The sequence below is a fragment of the Pseudoliparis swirei genome, chromosome 11 (genome assembly GCF_029220125.1).
Source record: "Pseudoliparis swirei isolate HS2019 ecotype Mariana Trench chromosome 11, NWPU_hadal_v1, whole genome shotgun sequence".
Classification (NCBI taxonomy): domain Eukaryota; kingdom Metazoa; phylum Chordata; class Actinopteri; order Perciformes; family Liparidae; genus Pseudoliparis; species Pseudoliparis swirei.
In genome coordinates, this window is record NC_079398.1 from 18,802,699 (window position 1) to 18,820,014 (window position 17,316).

Sequence of the window (17,316 nt, forward strand, 5' to 3'; positions counted from 1 at the left end):
CCACGGGTATTATGGGATGTGTTCAGAGGCGTCTCTCGACCTCAATCAGGCCACCCTATTACATTAAGTTACATGCATGACATCAGAATAGTTTTACAGATTTGCAGAAAAACATGACACAAACTAAAAAGTCTTATTTGAGAGTAACAAATTATTATTATTATTATCATTATGATTATTATTTTAAAAGGACCATGTACAGTTATTAAAACATAAATATCACCATTTTATGAACTGTACCAGATTTTAGCTATACAGCTAATTTGCATCTGTAGTCCCTTGACAGACCATAATAAACATAAAACAATAACAAACATAAAACAATTACTAAAATAAAACAGGAACAAACATAAAACAACTACAAACATAAAACAATGACAAAAATAAAACAATTACAAAAATAAAACAATCACAAACATAAAACAATTACGAAAATAAAACAATAACAAACATAAAACAATAACAAACAGGATAAGACTAGAAAACAGTCTATGGAAATGCTTTGAGCACAAAAAGTTAATAAATTATATATTTAGCTAGTTTGTTAACAAAAAAAAGGAAGTTTAAAATCATCGTAAGAAGAAGTGAAAGTCTAGAAGCTCTATGTAAGTTTTCTTTTAATTGTTATTGTTGTTAACAAAATATTCAGCACATTTGATGGAGCTTAAAAATATACTACAATAAACATAACTTATTGGAGATCTAAAAATACTTGTAAAAAAATGATCCGCTTTGTATATAAATACAATCAAAGTATTTTAAAAAAGGGTTAACACACACACACACACACAGCATGAGGTTTCTCCTTCGTCTCCCTTCAGGATAACTTTGGTTACGACCTGCCGGCGGTGGAGGCGGCGAAGAAGAAGCACGACGCCATCGAGACGGACATCGACGCCTACGAGGAACGCGTCCAGGTGCTGGTGGGCATCTCCGGGGAGTTGGAGGCCGAGCGCTACCACGACGCCAAGCGCATCGACGCGCGCAAGGACAACATGCTTCGCCTGTGGGACTACCTGCAGGAGCTGCTGAGGGCCCGCGGGGCGCGGCTGGACAAGAACCTGACCCTGCAGAGGATCTTCCAGGAGATGCTGCACATCATCAGCTGGATGGACGACATGAAGGTACGCCGATTATTCATAAACCGGATGAGTTAGAGGTTCAACCGATCCGACTGCCGTGTCCTCCTCTTCCTCTTCAGGCTCAACTCCTGGCTCCTGACTTCGGGAAGCACCTGTTGGAAGTTGAAGACTTGTTGCAGAAGCACGCTCTGCTGGAGAACGACATCGCCCTGCAGGCGGACAGAGTGCAGGGCGCCAGCGCCGCCGCGCTCCAGTTCGCCAACGGAGACAGTAAGTGCTCGCCGGGGGCCCCGAGGAGATGAGGACATGACCTGGATCTGAAGCAGGGCCGGATGTTGAACCTCAAACGTGTTTGCAACCAAAATTAGAGTAAAACTGTCCCAAAGAATACTGAAAATGATCATGAGATGCTTTTTCTGGTTACGTTTAAATACTCTATGATCGGATAGTCCTTTCTATTTTATTTCGTCAAAGTTTATGAATTACATTCACATTTTAACCAATACCCCAAAAATTACTTCATGATTTGGAAAAGGGCGAAACAAACAGTAGTAATATACAATTTCAATAAAAAAATTATGTTATTAATGCCTTCATTTAAAGTCCATTAAGTGCAATTAATATAAATGTTAATCATTTTTAAACACGTTACCAAATTTAACAAACTTAGAAAATGTTAACATTGGCTCAGCAGATACATACATACATATTTTATTTTTTATTTTTTTACTTTAAAATACTGTATATACTTTTTATATATTACTGTTATCTGTTATTCTTTCACAATATTTATGTTTATTATTTTTATTATATTTTCATTGTTTTATTCTATGGCTATGTTTATTGTTATGCACCTTTCAGAGTATATATTTATATTTATTTATATTGATGTATATATATTTATGTATATATTTATTTATATATATATATTTACATTTATATTTATATATATTTTTTCATTTATTTCAATATAAATAGTAAATAAATATTATTTATATTATATTTATTCTTTTTTCATTATAAGTAATAATAATAATTCATTTTATTTGTATAGCGCTTCTGCCACACTGACATTATTGCCCTTCATTTCCCCAGGCTACAAGCCGTGTGATCCTCAGGTGATCCGGGACCGAGTGCAGCACCTGGACCTGTGCTACCAGGAGCTCTGTGCCCTGGCGGCCGAGCGGAGAGCTCGCCTGGAGCAGTCTCGTCTCTTCTGGAACTTCCTGTGGGAGGTGACGGAGCTGGAGAGCTGGATCAGAGAGAAGGAGCACATCTTCTCCTCCCTGGACTACGGCAAGGACCTGACGAGCGTCCTGCTGCTCCAGAGCAAGCACAGCGCCTTCGAGGATGAGCTGTGGGCCCGCCGTGCCAACCTGGACCAGGTGCTGGCCGAAGGGGACCGGATGATCCGGGCCGATCACTTCGGCTCCGCGAAGGTCGGAGAATGCACGGACGACATCGCCGGCCAGTGGCGGCAGCTGGAGGAGCTGGCCGGCTTCCGGAAACAGAACCTGCGCGACACACAGAGGTTCTACCAGTTCCAGGGCGATGCCGACGATCTCAAGGCCTGGCTGCTGGACGCCAAGAGGCAGATGGGCGCCGACGACACGGGCCACGACGAGTACACCACCCAGCGGCTGCTGAAGAGGCACCGGGACCTGAGGAACGAGGCGATGAAGAACGGCGCCACCATCGGCGCCCTGTCCAAACAGGCCGGCGGGCTGCCAGAGGAGCTGCAGAACACCCCCGATATCCAGAGGCGCCTGAACGACGTCAAGGACCTGTTCCTGGAGCTCATCTCGCTGGCTGACCTGCGGCAGAAGAGGCTCGATGACGCTATGGCGCTCTACACCATCTTCAGTGAGACGGACGCCTGCGAGCTGTGGATGGGCCAGAAGGAGACGTGGTTGGTGGGTCTAGAGGTGCCCGAGAAGCTGGAGGACCTGGAAGTGGTACAGAATAGGTACGCAGAAAATATTATGTCATTATGTACTTAATTATGTACTCCTGATTTATTGTTTCACAATAAAATGTATTATTATTTGTACTTATGAATAAATAAATATTATTATTTATATTTAAATAAATATACACTACCGTTCAAAAGTTTGGGGTCATCCAGACAATTTCGTGTCTTCCATGAAAACTCACTTTTATTTATCAAATGAATTGAATATTGAATAGAAAATATAGTCAAGACATTGACAAGGTTAGAAATAATGATTAATATTTGAAGTATTAATTTTGTTCTTCAAACTTCAAGCTCAAAGGAAGGCCAGTTGTATAGCTGTGCTAACATAATTGCACAAGGGTTTTCTAATCAGACATTAGTCTTCTAAGGCGATTAGCAAACACAATGTACCATTAGAACACTGGAGTGATAGTTGATGGAAATGGGCCTCTATACACCAATGGAGATATTTCATTAGAAACCAGACGTTTCCACCTAGAAGAGTCATTTACCACATTAACAATGTATAGAGTGTATTTTTGATTTATGTTATCTTTCTTGAAAAAACAGTGCTTTTCTTTGAAAAATAAAGACATTTCTAAGTGACCCCAAACTTTTGAACGGTAGTGTATATAAATATATATATATATATATCAATATATATCTATATAAATATATAATTGATTTTTTTAAAATAACTGAATTTTCTTGTCTTAATCTTGTTTCCAGGTTGAGCATTCTAGCTCAAGACATGGCGAATGTTCAGTCGAGGGTTGATGACATCAACAAAGCCGTGAAGCAGCTGGAGGACAGCAGACACCCTTGCACCAGAGAGGTCAAAGAGTGTCAGCTGCGACTGAATAAGAGGTGCTTTATCATAAATATGAAATACATATTTAAAATAATTCATATGTTCATATTTTCTCTTTTCCCTGTGGCATATCAAAACATGCATATAACAGGCCTAAAACCTTTAAGTTTATGTACCTGTAAAAGGTGTTACAATGGTATTTACAATGGTGTCATACATATATAAATTTGAAATACAGATTTAAAATAATTCATATTTTCATATTTTCTCAAAACAGGTATATAATTACCTCATACCTTTTAAGTTTCTGTACCTGTAAAAGGTGTTTAAATGGTATTTTTTTTAAAGGTACTCGAGCCACTTAATACAGTAAGTACAATAAGGTATGGAACTTAAAAAACAGATTTTTTAAAGGTGCTCAAACAATAAGTATTATAAATATCTAAATGTGCATTTACATCTAAAATACAGATTAAAAATAATTCATATTTTCTCAAAACAGGTTCTATATAGCCGCCTCATACCTTTAGGTTTCTGTACCTGTAACAGGTGTTACACTGGTGTTTAGAGGGCTCTGGTCAGGATAATAAAACATAAGCTATGATGACATGAAGTGATGATCCCCTCTCAGGTGGGAGGCCTTCAAGGCCACGGTGGAGGACAAGAAGAGGAGAGTGGATTCCGCCGTCAGCCTGAACAATTACGGGCTGGAGTGCGACGAGACCGCGTCGTGGGTCAGGGACAAGACGCGGGTCATCGAGTCCACGCAGGACCTGGGCAACGACCTGGCGGCCGTCATGACCATCCAGAGGAAGCTGTGCGGCATGGAGAGAGATCTGGCCGCCATCGAGAACAAGCTGGCCTTCCTGAGCGCGGAGGCCGATCGGCTGGCCGCGGACCACCCGGAGGACGCGGCGGACATCTTGGCCCGCCGAGGGGATCTGGACGCGGCGTGGGACGCGCTGAAGAAGACCCTGAAGGACCGAGAGGACTCTCTGGGCGAGGTCAGCAAGCTGCAGACGTTCCTCCAGGACATGGACGACTTCCAGTCGTGGCTTTTCAAGAGCCAGAAGGCCGTGGCGTCGGAGGAGACGCCCGCCTCCTTGCCGGAGGTCGAGGAGCAGCTCGGCCTCCACGACGCGGTGCGCGAAGACATCAAGAACCACGAGGAGGACTATCGCCTCGTGAGGGACACGGGGGCAAAGGTCACGCAGGGCCAGGAGGAGGATCCTCAGTACCAGCAGCTGGAGCAGAGGCTGAAGGGGCTGGACCGCGGCTGGGCTGAGCTGCAGAAGATGTGGGACAGCCGCAAGGACTTCCTGGACCAGGGTCTGGGCTTCCAGCAGTTCATGAGGGACGGGAAAGCGGTGGAGGCCATCCTCAACAACCAGGTACTGGACATCACGCGTATACACTACCGTTCAAAAGTTTGGGGTCACTTAGAAATGTCCTAGTTTCTCAAAATAAAGCACCGTTCTGTTCAATGAAGATAACATTAAATGAATCATAAATACACTCTACATAGTTAATGTGGTAAATGACTATTCTCTGGTGTTTAATGAAGTCTCTACAGAGGTGTACAGAGGCCCATCTCCAGTGTTCTAATGGTACATTGTGTTATCGCCTTAGAAGACCAACGGAGGGGTAGAAAACCGTTGAAAACCCTTTTTATGTGAGCGCAGCTGAAAACAGTTATGCTGGTGAGAGAAGCTATAAAACTGGCCTTCCTTTGAGCGACAAGCTTGAAGAACATTAATATTTAAAATGAGAATCATTATTTATAACCCTGTCAATGTCTTGACTATATTTTTTCTGACTGAATTCCAGGAGCATTTATAAAGAAATTGGGGGCACTTTTTTAAGACTTGTGAAATAATATTAAACTCTGTTCAAAAATAATAAATATATTTATTTAGGCTTACAGTATATGAGCAATTGTCATAAAAATTACAATAATAAGACTATTAGCCAATAATAAGACTATTAAGCAGTAGTCTAAAGATTCAAAGTGTTTTCTTAGCTTTTTTTGAACAAACAGACAACATGAATTCTATTCAATTTGATTTGTATTTCTTTGTGGTTATTTATTGTTCTTACATTTTTAAACAACTATTAACAATTACAACATCTTTTTTTGTTTTATATAATTCAAAATTATATTTAGTGATTTTTTGTGTGTACCTACCTAGTACTTGCACTACAGATAGGACACACACAACGAAGAACAAAAACAAAACGCTTTTAAATTATCATAATTGTGGCGGCGTTTGTTGCCCCTCTCCTCGTGACATCAGGGGCAACATTATATTTCTTAGGGTCAGTTTTGCCCTTTGCCCTCGTGTGTTTCCGACGCTGTGTGGAGGAATGTGGCGCGGTCAGTTACCGGGCTGTAACCTTCCCTTCTCAGGAGTACACCCTGGCCCACGTGGACGAGGCGGACACCTTGGCCGGGGCAGAGAAAGCTCTGAAGAAGCACGAGGACTTTGCGAGCACCATGGAGGCCAACGAGGACAAGATCGACGGCGCCCTGCGAGGCGGGCGGCGCCTGGTGGACGGCGGCAACCTCTACGCCGGGAAGGTGGAGGACAAGATGACCTCGGTCCGAGACAGGTCAGACGCTGGGGTTATTAGTCCGCGTTATCGATGAATAGCAAATAATGATAACGACGTGTTTCTGAGAAACTTTGACGTGATTTCTGACGAGAAGACATGAATTTATATTTAACAAAAAGTTCTGAAATGACACTTCAATCAAGAATCTCAAGTGATCACACGATTAATCACATCTGTGCTCGGGCTGCAGGAGGAGAAGAAGCCATTTTAATTTGATCAATTCATTATTTATGTGGAAATTCAGAACACCTTCAGCAGCAATGGCCAGGTGGGCATCACTACAATATAATACGTGTATATAATATTGTAATGCTTTGTTTCCGTACTGCCGTCCTTATAAAGTTTATTTTCAATTAAATTCAATTGAATATATTTTGTACAGCCCATTATCACAAATTACAAATTAGCCTCAGGGGGCTTTACAATCTGAACACGTACGACATCCACGACCTTTGACCTCACATCGGATCAGTAAAAACTCCCAAGAAATAGAAAAAACACTTTCACGGGGGAAAAAAGAGAAGAAACCTTCAGGAGAGCAACAGAGGAGGACCCCTCTCCAGGATGGACAGAACAATAGGTGTCATGTGACCAGAAGGAATCATTACAGAGATCATTACAACACATATAATGAGACTCTTTATCCACTTTAGATCCACTTTTATTATCATTCCATTATCCATACCGCTCATCCTCATTAGCGTCGCGGGCGCTGGAGCCGATCCCAGCTGACATTTTATCATCATATTGTGTGAAAATCAAGCTGTTTATCATTTATTATAAATACCGTACGAGCCCCGATGTTGTGTCGAAGAATACGAAACGTCTTCATTTGAACTCGTTTCTTCTTTATAGTTGAAAACCAGCTGCGCACTGAAACTGTCTTATCACTTTATCATTATTGACAGCCAGAGAGGGCACGGGGAGCTCATTAACTCCCACAATTCAGCTGGGTAGACGGGCGCCCGCTCTAATGGATATCGATCTAGCGAGCGCTCAGAGAAACGGACGTCACCGCGTCAGGTGGGCGTCCCGTGGAGATATCTTGGTTATGTATTTATTTTTATTTTCGTGTGTTTTGATCTTCAGGCACAACCGGAATAAGAGGAGAGCTCGGGAGGTGTCGGAAAAGCTGCGAGACAACAGCGACCTGCAGCACTTCCTGCAGAACACGCAGGATGTGAGTTCACCGTTAGTTTACCGTTCACGCGCCGCGGGGTAACGTCCATTAGTGCGTTCATTACTAACCTAATTCAGCCTGTGTGTTGATTATTGTCGTCAATGTGCCACATCTGCGATGTTGTTACTTTTAATGTTCTAAGGCAAGGGTGTCGCACTCATTTTCACCGAGGGCCACACCAGCATCATGGCTGCCCTCAAAGGGTTGTAACTGTAACGCTGTATAAACTTCTCAAACGTATACTTAAATAACTCTTTGCATTTGATTATTGTTTATTTGAGTGTAGAAATATTGTACATAAGAACAGTTCTCTAATATTATAATATTATTACATAAATCCATTTAATTTGAAACCTTCAAAATAAAAGCACAGGATGTTTGTCTTAAATGTCTTTAAGAAAAGGTGATCAAAAGTCTTTCAAGCCGTCAGGGGCCACATAAAATGATGTGGCGGGCCGGATTTGGACCGCGGGCCTTGTGTTTGACAACTGTGTACGAAAGGATCGAGGTCCCATTTGGCTAATTTGGTAAAATGCTCTGTTTTGAAAAGATAGAGAAGTAAATCCTGCTTAAAGAAAAAGACCTCTGTGCAAAAAAAAAACGCTGACGTTTCCCACGACTTTCCCACGACTTTTTTTGAGCCGGGCATGCTGGAGTCTTCGTGGGTTGATTTTCTGTGTGTGTGTGTGTATATGTGTGTGTGTGTGTGTGTGTGTGTGTGTGTGTGTGTGTTTACGTGCCCCAGCTGACCGTGTGGATCAACGAGAAGATGCTGACGGCTCAGGACACATCGTACGACGAGGCCAGGAACCTCCACAGCAAGTGGCTGAAGCACCAGGCCTTCATGGCCGAGCTGGCCTCCAACAAGGACTGGCTGAGCAACGTGGACCAGGTGGGCTGCAGCTCCTCCAGAAGAGAGGGTCCAAGATATTTAAGGCTTTGGGCTGTTTGCTCGAGATCATCTCGGGCTGTGGGAAGCATCTCGGCATTTTATTCACCTTTATTTAACATGAATATATAATAATAACATGAATATAAGAATAACATAAATATAATAATAACAAAAATATATAGGAATAACATGCATATAAGAATAACATGAATATATAAGAATAACATAAATATATAGGAATAACATGGATATAAGAATAACATGAAGATATATGAATAACATAAATATATAGGAATATCATGGATATAAGAATAACATGAATATAATAATAACATGAATATATAAGAATAATATGAATATAAGAATAACATGAATATAATAATAACATGAATATATAAGAATAACATAAATATATAGGAATAACATGGATATAAGAATAACATGAATATATAAGAATAACATGAATATATAAGAATAACATAAATATATAGGAATAACATGTATATAATAATAACATGAATATAATAATAACATGAATATATAAGAATAACATAAATATAAGAATAACATGGATATAATAATAACATGAATATATAAGAATAACATAAATATAAGAATAACATGGATATAAAAATAACATGGTGATCAAATATGTTTTTTCGAGTGTCATTGTTCCTAAAAAATGTCTTGTATTGGTAAAACATGAAGTATTAATTAAGTTAAGGATTATTCCACATGACACAGTTGTGAATCTTATTCACATTTTCTTTACCTTTTTTATTCACCTCTTCCTCAACCGTGATATATTCTTTGCCCCGAGGAGTATTTTGGAAACATCGTCATCTTCTCTGTGTGTGTGTGTGTGTGTGTGTGTGCGTGTGTGTGTGTGTGTGTGTGTGGCTGCAGGAGGGTCACGACCTCGTGGAGTTCAAGCCCGAGCTGGAGCCCGTGGTGAGGGAGCGTCTGGCCGCCCTCCACGCGCTGTGGGACGAGCTGGAGTCCACCACGCAGGAGAAAGCCCGGCTGCTGTTCGACGCCAACCGCTCGGAGCTGTTCGACCAGAGCCTGGCCGACATGAAGGCGTGGCTGGGGGGGCTGCGGCAGCAGCTGCAGGGCGGCGACCAGGACGTCAGGGACCTGACGAAGGCCAACATCCTGCTGAAGAAGCATCAGGTGCGTCTCTGCTAGCTGTGGAACAGGAACGCTAAGATGTGCTTATTGTTCCTCAATGACATGGACTCAGAGCTCCTCTAAAGCTCATATCTCAAGCTTTTGAGCTTTCGTTGGATTCATTGTGAGCGAGTGAGCGCCTGTGGATCAACATTTATGTTGACTGTAAAATCCAAATGTGAAAAAGCTTTAGAGTTCTTGTAAAACGCCGTGCGCCCTCGGGACGACGTCCCAGTCTGCGCTTCATTGGTAAAAGCGTCATAAAACCACAAGCCTCGTTTCTCGGCGAGACAAACTCACTTTTTGGGATCGTTTCCCCCTCCGCGCGTCCCGACGAGGCTCTTGATCTTCTTCTTTTTCTCCGCCCAGATGACGGAGAACCAGGTGCGTGACCGGGCGCGGGAGCTGGAGGAGCTGCAGGAGGCCGTCACGAGGCACAGCGGAGGCCGGGAGGAGCAGCCGGAGCTGGAGGCCGAGCAGCGGGCCCTGCAGAGGGACTTCCAGCAGCTGCTCACGCCGCTGGCTCGGCGCCGGGGTCAGCTGGAGGCCAGCAGGGCCGTGCACCAGTTCTACAGAGACCTGGCCGACGAGCTGGTGGGTCACTTTGGTTTATTACATTTCCTCTATTTACACTATCGTCAAAAGTCTGTGGTCACCCGGACAATTTGGTGTTTTCCATGAAAACTCACACTTTTATTTATCCTCCTCCTCCTCCTCCTCCTCCTCCTCCTCCTCCTCCTCCTCTCAGCTCTGGATTGAGGAGAGGATTCCTCTGGCAACGTCTCAAGAGCACGGCCACAATCTTCAAACGGTGCAGATGCTGCTGAAGAAGAATCAGGTGAGATGTTTGTCCTCAGTCGTCTCCTGTCTCCTCACTCTTTTCCTCACTCGTCTCCTCACTCGTCTCCCTTCTCCTCACTCGTCTCCTCACTCGTCTCCCGTCTCCTCACTCTTCTCCTCACTCATCTCCTCACTCGTCTCCTGTCTCCTCACTCTTCTCCTCACTCGTTTCTTCACTCGTCTCCCGTCTCCTCACTCTTCTCCTCACTCATCTCCTCACTCGTCTCCTGTCTCCTCACTCTTCTCCTCACTCGTCTCCCGTCTTCTCACTCGTCTCTTCACTCGTCTCCTCACTCGCCTCCTCACTCGTCTCCCGTCTCTTCACTCCTCACTCGTCTCCCGTCTCTTCACTCATCTTCTCACTCATCTCCTCACTCGTCTCCTCACTCGTCTCCTCACTCGTCTCCCGTCTCTTCACTCCTCACTCGTCTCCCGTCTCTTCACTCATCTTCTCACTCGTCTCCCGTCTCTTCACTCGTCTCTTCACTCGTTTCGTCCCTCGTCTTCTCACTCATCTCCTCACTCATCTCCTCACTCATCTCCTCACTCGTCTCCTCACTCGTCTCCCGTCTCTTCACTCGTCTCCCGTCTCCTCACTCATCTCTTCACTCGTCTCCTCACTCGTCTCCTCCCTCATCCCTTTACTCGTCTCCTCACTCGTCTCCCATCTCTTCACTCATCTCCTCACTCGTCTCCTCATTCGTCTCCTCACTCGTCTCCACCCTTGTCTCCTCACTCGTCTCCTCCCTCGTCTTCTCACTCGTTTCTTCACTCGTCTCCTCACTCGTCTCCTCCCTCATCTCTTTGCTCGTCTCCTCACTCGTCTCCCATCTCTTCACTCATCTCCTCACTCGTCTCTTTACTCGTCTCCTCACTCGTCTCCTCTCCTGCACACCAGACGCTGCAGAGGGAGATCGAGGGCCACCAGCCTCGCGTCGACGAAGTGCAAGAGCGAGGGAGGAGGATGGCGGCGGCGGCGGCGGCCGGTGCGGAGGAGGGCAGCACGCCGGAGGCGGAGCTAATTGCCGACCAGCTGCGGGAGCTGGAGGAGGCGTGGGCCCGGCTGCGGAACGAGATGGCCGAGCGCCGGGAGAGGCTGAGCGGCGCCGACTCGGCGCAGCACTACTACAACGACGCCGATGAGGCCGAGGCCTGGATCGGGGAGCAGGAGCTGTACATGATCGCCGAGGACAAGGCCAAGGTGAGCGGGGAGGTGGAGCTTATCGTCTCGTTCATGGCGCCGAATGCATTACTCATAATTGAGAGCTTATTACCTTCGCATTGAAAATGCGGAAGGTTATGTTTTGATCGCCGTGCATTTATTTATTTATTTATTTGTATGCGTGTTATTCGCATAACACAAAAAGTATTAAACCGAATCGCATGAAATTTGGTGTGATGATTGGTTATTATCCGGGGACCATTTGATTAGATTTTGGGATCGATCGGGTCAAAGGTCAAGGTCATGAAAAGGTCAAAATCTTCTTTTTACCATAGCGCGGTCAATTTTTATCCAATTGGCATGCAACTAATGCCAAAATGTTCATAATGCAATGCCCAATCTTGTGATATGTGACGGTATGCGCTCTACCGAGTGCCCGTTCTAGTTTAGAGTATGTTGTCATGCTTTAATGTCTCTCATTCGCTCTTCCTCCTCCTCCTCCTCCTCCTCCTCTTCTCGCCTCACTCCAGGACGAGCAGAGTGCGATACTGATGCTGAAGCACCACACGGGCCTGAAGCAAGCCGTGGACGACTTCGCCGGCTCCATCCGGAGGCTGGCCGACCGCGCCCAACAGATGTTCGGCGGCGAGCACCCCGATGGGTTTGTGTTTCGATAACTTGATGTCAACAACAATTACATCTCGGGCAAACCTGATTGGCTCGTGTTGTCTGTGTTGCCTCAAAGCGATAAGAGAGACGAGCGTGTGAAGCGTTTCCTAATCGCACGTCTCATCTCCAGGAAACCCAAATCCAATCTCTTTGCTCACTTTCTCCTTTCCTTCCGTCTTCCTCCCCCTTTTCCTCGCAGCGAGGAGGTCATCAGGCGCCAGGGCCAGGTGGAGAAGCAGTACGCGGGGCTGAGGGAGCTGGCGGAGGACCGCGGGATGAAGCTGGACCACACCTACCACCACTTCCTGCTGAGCCGCGAGGTGGAGGAGCTGGAACACTGGATCGCAGAGAGGGACACGGTGGCCTCGTCCCAGGAGATGGGCCAGGACCTGGACCACGTCACGGTACCGCTCACACGACATCAGAGAGAGAGAGGGAGAGAGAGAGGGAGAGAGAGAGGGAGAGAGAGAGAGAGAGAAAGACACGGTGGCCTCGCCCCAGGAGATGGACCTGGACCACGTCACGGTACCGTTCATACAACAAAAACATCAGAGAGAGAGAGACACGGTGGCCGGTGGCCTCGGCCCAGGAGATGGGCCACGTCACAGTACCGCTCACACAAAAAACATCAGAGAGAGAGAGAGAGAGAGCGAGAGAGACAGAGAGACGGAGAGAAAGAGAGAGAGCTAAAGCGAGAGAGAGAGAGCTAAAGCGAGAGAGAGAGAGAGACTCCGGCCACATAATTGGATCATATTTCACACAAATCTGCATAATTTCCACAAACCGAGCGACCGTTCCTCTTCCTGCAGCGGCAGAGCGACGCTTCCACTTCAAGAAGGCTTTTTATCCATTTTATTATTTAACTGTTATATATAAAAAAAATATTATTTGTATTATCAAATGGTTGTAATGTCTACATTTGTCTCTGTAAACACGCTGACCACCATGACGGCTGCTCGTGGAGTCTGATTCATTGAGACCGTGGACTCTGCTGTGAGCCTAAGAGATGCTCACTGACTAGAACATCTACATTAACTGGGAGAGCAGAATGAGAGAAAACAAGAGGATACTTTTCATATTTTATATCCTTCTGCTTCTTCTGGTGTCTAACCATCTGTTTCCATCACGCTTAGATATCACATTACATCATTTCTTTGGCTATTTGAGTATTAAAAAAAAGATTTCTCGCTGCCATATGACACGAAATGCAACTCCGACTTCCCAAGAACACAAACAGTTCCTACTGTGACTCGTTTAACTCAATCTCTTCCCACCTCCCTCTTCTCCGTCAGCTCCTGAGGGACAAGTTCCGCGAGTTCGCCCGTGAGACGGGGATGTTGGGCCAGGAGCGCGTGGACCTGGTCAACGGGACCGTGGACGAGCTGATCGAAGCGGGCCACGCCGAGGCGGCCGCCATGGCCGAGTGGAAGGACGCCATCAACGAGAACTGGGCCGACCTGCTGGAGCTCATCGACACGCGCGCCCAGCTGCTCACCACCTCCTACGAGCTGCTCCGGTGAGGAGAACTCGGAGCGTGACGACGTGACGGTGGGATTATACGAGCGTGGTGATAATCCAGGATTTATCCCCCCCCCTTTTTTCTTCTTCTGTCTCTTCAGGTACTTTGACGACGGGAAGGAGCTGGTGGCTCAGATCCACGACAAGCAGAAGGAGCTGCCCGACGACGTGGGCGAGGACTTCAGCAAAGCCGAGTCGTTCCACAGGATGCACGCCGCCTTCGAGAGAGACATCAGCGCTCTGGGAAAACAGGTACGACACCTTGATGACTCCTTTTCTACAGGGAGGAGGGAGGGAGGGAGAGGGAGAGAGAGAAGGAGAGAGAGAGAGAGATCTCAAAGAGCAATTAACGGGGGTCTTATGGGGGGGGTTAAATCCCATTGCTTTGGGATGAAAAACCTATTGATACATTCAAACAATGTATGATAAAAATACATTTATTTTGTGTAGCGCTCTAAAAAGGCACTCAAAGGCACTTAACATGGTAAACATTAAATAAAGAGTAAAACCACTAACAATACAAACAAAGCAAATAAATTAAATTAGAACAGTAAAAAAGAAAAAGAAGGAAAGCTGCAGCAATCAATATTTTAAAATTAAGAAAATCAGCCATGGTTTAAAGTAATTTACTCATTAATTTGAACCCACTGTTTGTGCTCAGCTCTATCCTTTAAATATCTTTGAGTAACAGTTCGTGTGTTTTGCTTATTGGACCACAATCACCCTGCAACATGGTTGTCATGAGCACAGAGAAGCGTTCCCCCCTTCAGCAGATTTAAAACAGCCTTCTGATGTCATTAAGCATCTTTGAGTGTCTAGAAAGTATTTTTATTATTATCCCTCTGCCTAGCGGAGGTAGAGGGAGACTTTAGAGTTCTCCTGATCGGCCTCTTGGTTCTCGTCTTGGTTCTCCTCCCACCAGGTCCAACAGTTCCAGGAGACCGCCGCCCGGCTCCACGCCCAGTACGCAGGGGGCCGAGCGGACGCCATCCAGGAGAAGGAGCGCGAGGTGGTGGAGGCGTGGCGGGGCCTGCTGGACGCCTGCGACGGCCGCCGGGCGCAGCTGGAGGACACGGCGGAGAAGTTCCGCTTCTTCGCCTTGGTGCGAGACCTGATGGCCTGGATGGAGAGCACCATCCAGCAGATAGAGACCCAGGAGAAACCAAGGTGACCCTTTAAAATATCCAGTCATTAAAAACAGCATGTGGGGTTCACCTGACATCTATATTTATTTTATTTATTTTATTTATTTTATTTATTTTATTTGTGATTGTAATTTTGTTGTATAGCTTTTAGGATGTTTTAAATATCTTATGTAAAGTGTCTGAGTACCTTGAAAAGCGCTATACAAATTAAATGCATTATTATTATTAATTATAATATTTACTAAAAGTCAATTAAATTGTTTTTCTGACATTAATAACAATGTATATAAAAAAACACCTCGACATAGATCAACTTTTAAACAGAGGGTTTCTGTGTGTATGATATATCCATACATTTATTGTTTTATTGTAGGTGGAAATAAAAGAACAATGTCTTCTAATTAATGGGATAATACCTCAAATAAATTAACTTATACATTTTAAAAAATGTCAAATCGTCAACATACATTTTTGCCATTTTCAAAAGGCAGTTTTCTCTCTTTTTTGAAGATATTTAATATTTTGAGCATTACTATATGATGACTTTATGAAGTAAACCGCCCGGTCATTACCAGTCCCGACCAGCAGAGGTAGAGCAGCATCACTTTACACTCCTCCGTCCTCCACATTAGGGACGTCTCATCGGTGGAGCTGCTGCAGAAGTACCACCAGGGGATCCACTCCGAGATCGAGGCCCGGGGAGCGACCTTCACTGACTGCCTGGACCTCGGCGCCGCCCTGCTGACGCGCCGGCACCGAGACTCTGCTGAGGTATTTGATATAAATAAATAAATAATAAATATATATATATATATTATATATGAGGCTTCGGGGGGCAATGGCGGCTTCTTTTCATCCTCAGCCGGGCTCTCGAACCGCTGCTTTCATTAGATTTAATTACTTCTCTGGGAGCGATTGTTCTCGTCTGGCACAATGGAACCAAATTGGATCGCCGCGAAAAAGAAAAAAAGATTCCCCCCACTCATCGGGGGAAGACTATAAAGCAAACACTAATTAGAAATGGGGGAAGCCAAAAGAATTTAAATGAGCAATTGACCCCGGCTTGAATTTAACGTGCGGTTAATTGCCCCACAATACTAATTTCTTAGAGGATAATAACCGGTCTCGGGGCCTGGAGTTGTTTAATAACGCTGATGTGTGACTGCGACTGTGTTAACCTCCTGTCCTCAGATCAAAGAGAAGCTGGTGCAGCTGACGGAGAAAAGGAAGGAGATGATGTTCAAGTGGGACGACAGATGGGACTGGCTGAGGCTCCGTGAGTAACACCACCACACCTCGAGGCCACACCTGGGCGTAGCGTTCCTTTCACGGGTCTATAACTGAAATAGCGGCGTGGGGGTTGTTCATCCATAAGAACTATGAATTGTGGGTAATTATAAACATTGGAATGTTATATTCCCCTTTAAATGTTTTCAAAGTGTGTAAATATTTTTGCCTCTTCCGATTTAAGTCGAGAGAAAATTTTGTTTTTTTTAACGAGATGAACAACCACATTAATAGCTTATTGTAATATTTATATTTTTGAATTCCTTACTTTTCTAAAAGAATATTTTTTTTAATTATTCAGTTTCACTGAACAAAAAAAAGAAGGCGACAAAACATTGTAAATGACAACAATTAAAAATAAAATACAAATAATAATTTAAAAAATACAAATAAATCTTCATACATTTTTTTTAGGGCTGTGAAACGATTACAAATTTTAATCGGATTAATCACAGGTTTTTGTGGATTAATCATGATTAATCACATATTACCGATATTCTCGGTATATTTTGTGAGAACATAGAGATTTATGACAAAAGACGGATATATACATTTATACATTCTTCTATACAATGGTGCTGCAACTCAGCAGTTATTTAGCAGTTTTCTTCCATATGGAACATGAATACATCTTCATCCTAAACAGAATGTTTAACCCTCCTGTTCCCTTTCGGGTCAATTTGACCCCATTCAATGTTTAATATCGGTGTTCTTTGGGGTCAATTTGACCCCAGGCTGTTTTTCACTGTCAAACATATAAGAAATATCAACTTTTTTATTTATTTAAAGGGCTATTTAGGTAGTCAACAAACAAACATAAAGTACCTCACACTTAAACTTGGGAAGCAATATTAATTCTAATAATTTTCTGGAGGTTTTAATTGCTGGGGTCAAATTGACCCCGAGGGTAAAATATGTTCGTAAATGTAAAGGTAACAGGAGGGTTAAACAGAGCATTTTTCTCTTGTTTGTCAACCATTAACTCCACCATGA

The 17,316-nt window shown here is 44.3% G+C and overlaps 1 protein-coding gene across 2 annotated transcripts in view; it reads left to right on the plus strand.

Moving 5' to 3' along the window:
* Positions 1 to 17,316, plus strand: part of sptb (spectrin, beta, erythrocytic) — a 46,837-nt gene that overhangs the window by 22,918 nt on the left and 6,603 nt on the right. For both annotated transcript variants that reach the window (XM_056427105.1, XM_056427104.1), the window contains 19 exons: positions 822 to 1,124; positions 1,202 to 1,352; positions 2,178 to 3,048; positions 3,766 to 3,903; positions 4,479 to 5,238; positions 6,255 to 6,457; positions 7,550 to 7,640; positions 8,386 to 8,532; positions 9,439 to 9,705; positions 10,072 to 10,296; positions 10,451 to 10,540; positions 11,441 to 11,743; positions 12,235 to 12,365; positions 12,573 to 12,777; positions 13,666 to 13,889; positions 13,993 to 14,143; positions 14,814 to 15,058; positions 15,669 to 15,807; positions 16,228 to 16,312. In XM_056427105.1, coding sequence (XP_056283080.1) covers positions 822 to 1,124; positions 1,202 to 1,352; positions 2,178 to 3,048; positions 3,766 to 3,903; positions 4,479 to 5,238; positions 6,255 to 6,457; positions 7,550 to 7,640; positions 8,386 to 8,532; positions 9,439 to 9,705; positions 10,072 to 10,296; positions 10,451 to 10,540; positions 11,441 to 11,743; positions 12,235 to 12,365; positions 12,573 to 12,777; positions 13,666 to 13,889; positions 13,993 to 14,143; positions 14,814 to 15,058; positions 15,669 to 15,807; positions 16,228 to 16,312 — 4,729 coding nt within the window. The remainder of the gene's footprint in view (positions 1 to 821; positions 1,125 to 1,201; positions 1,353 to 2,177; positions 3,049 to 3,765; positions 3,904 to 4,478; positions 5,239 to 6,254; positions 6,458 to 7,549; positions 7,641 to 8,385; positions 8,533 to 9,438; positions 9,706 to 10,071; positions 10,297 to 10,450; positions 10,541 to 11,440; positions 11,744 to 12,234; positions 12,366 to 12,572; positions 12,778 to 13,665; positions 13,890 to 13,992; positions 14,144 to 14,813; positions 15,059 to 15,668; positions 15,808 to 16,227; positions 16,313 to 17,316) is intronic.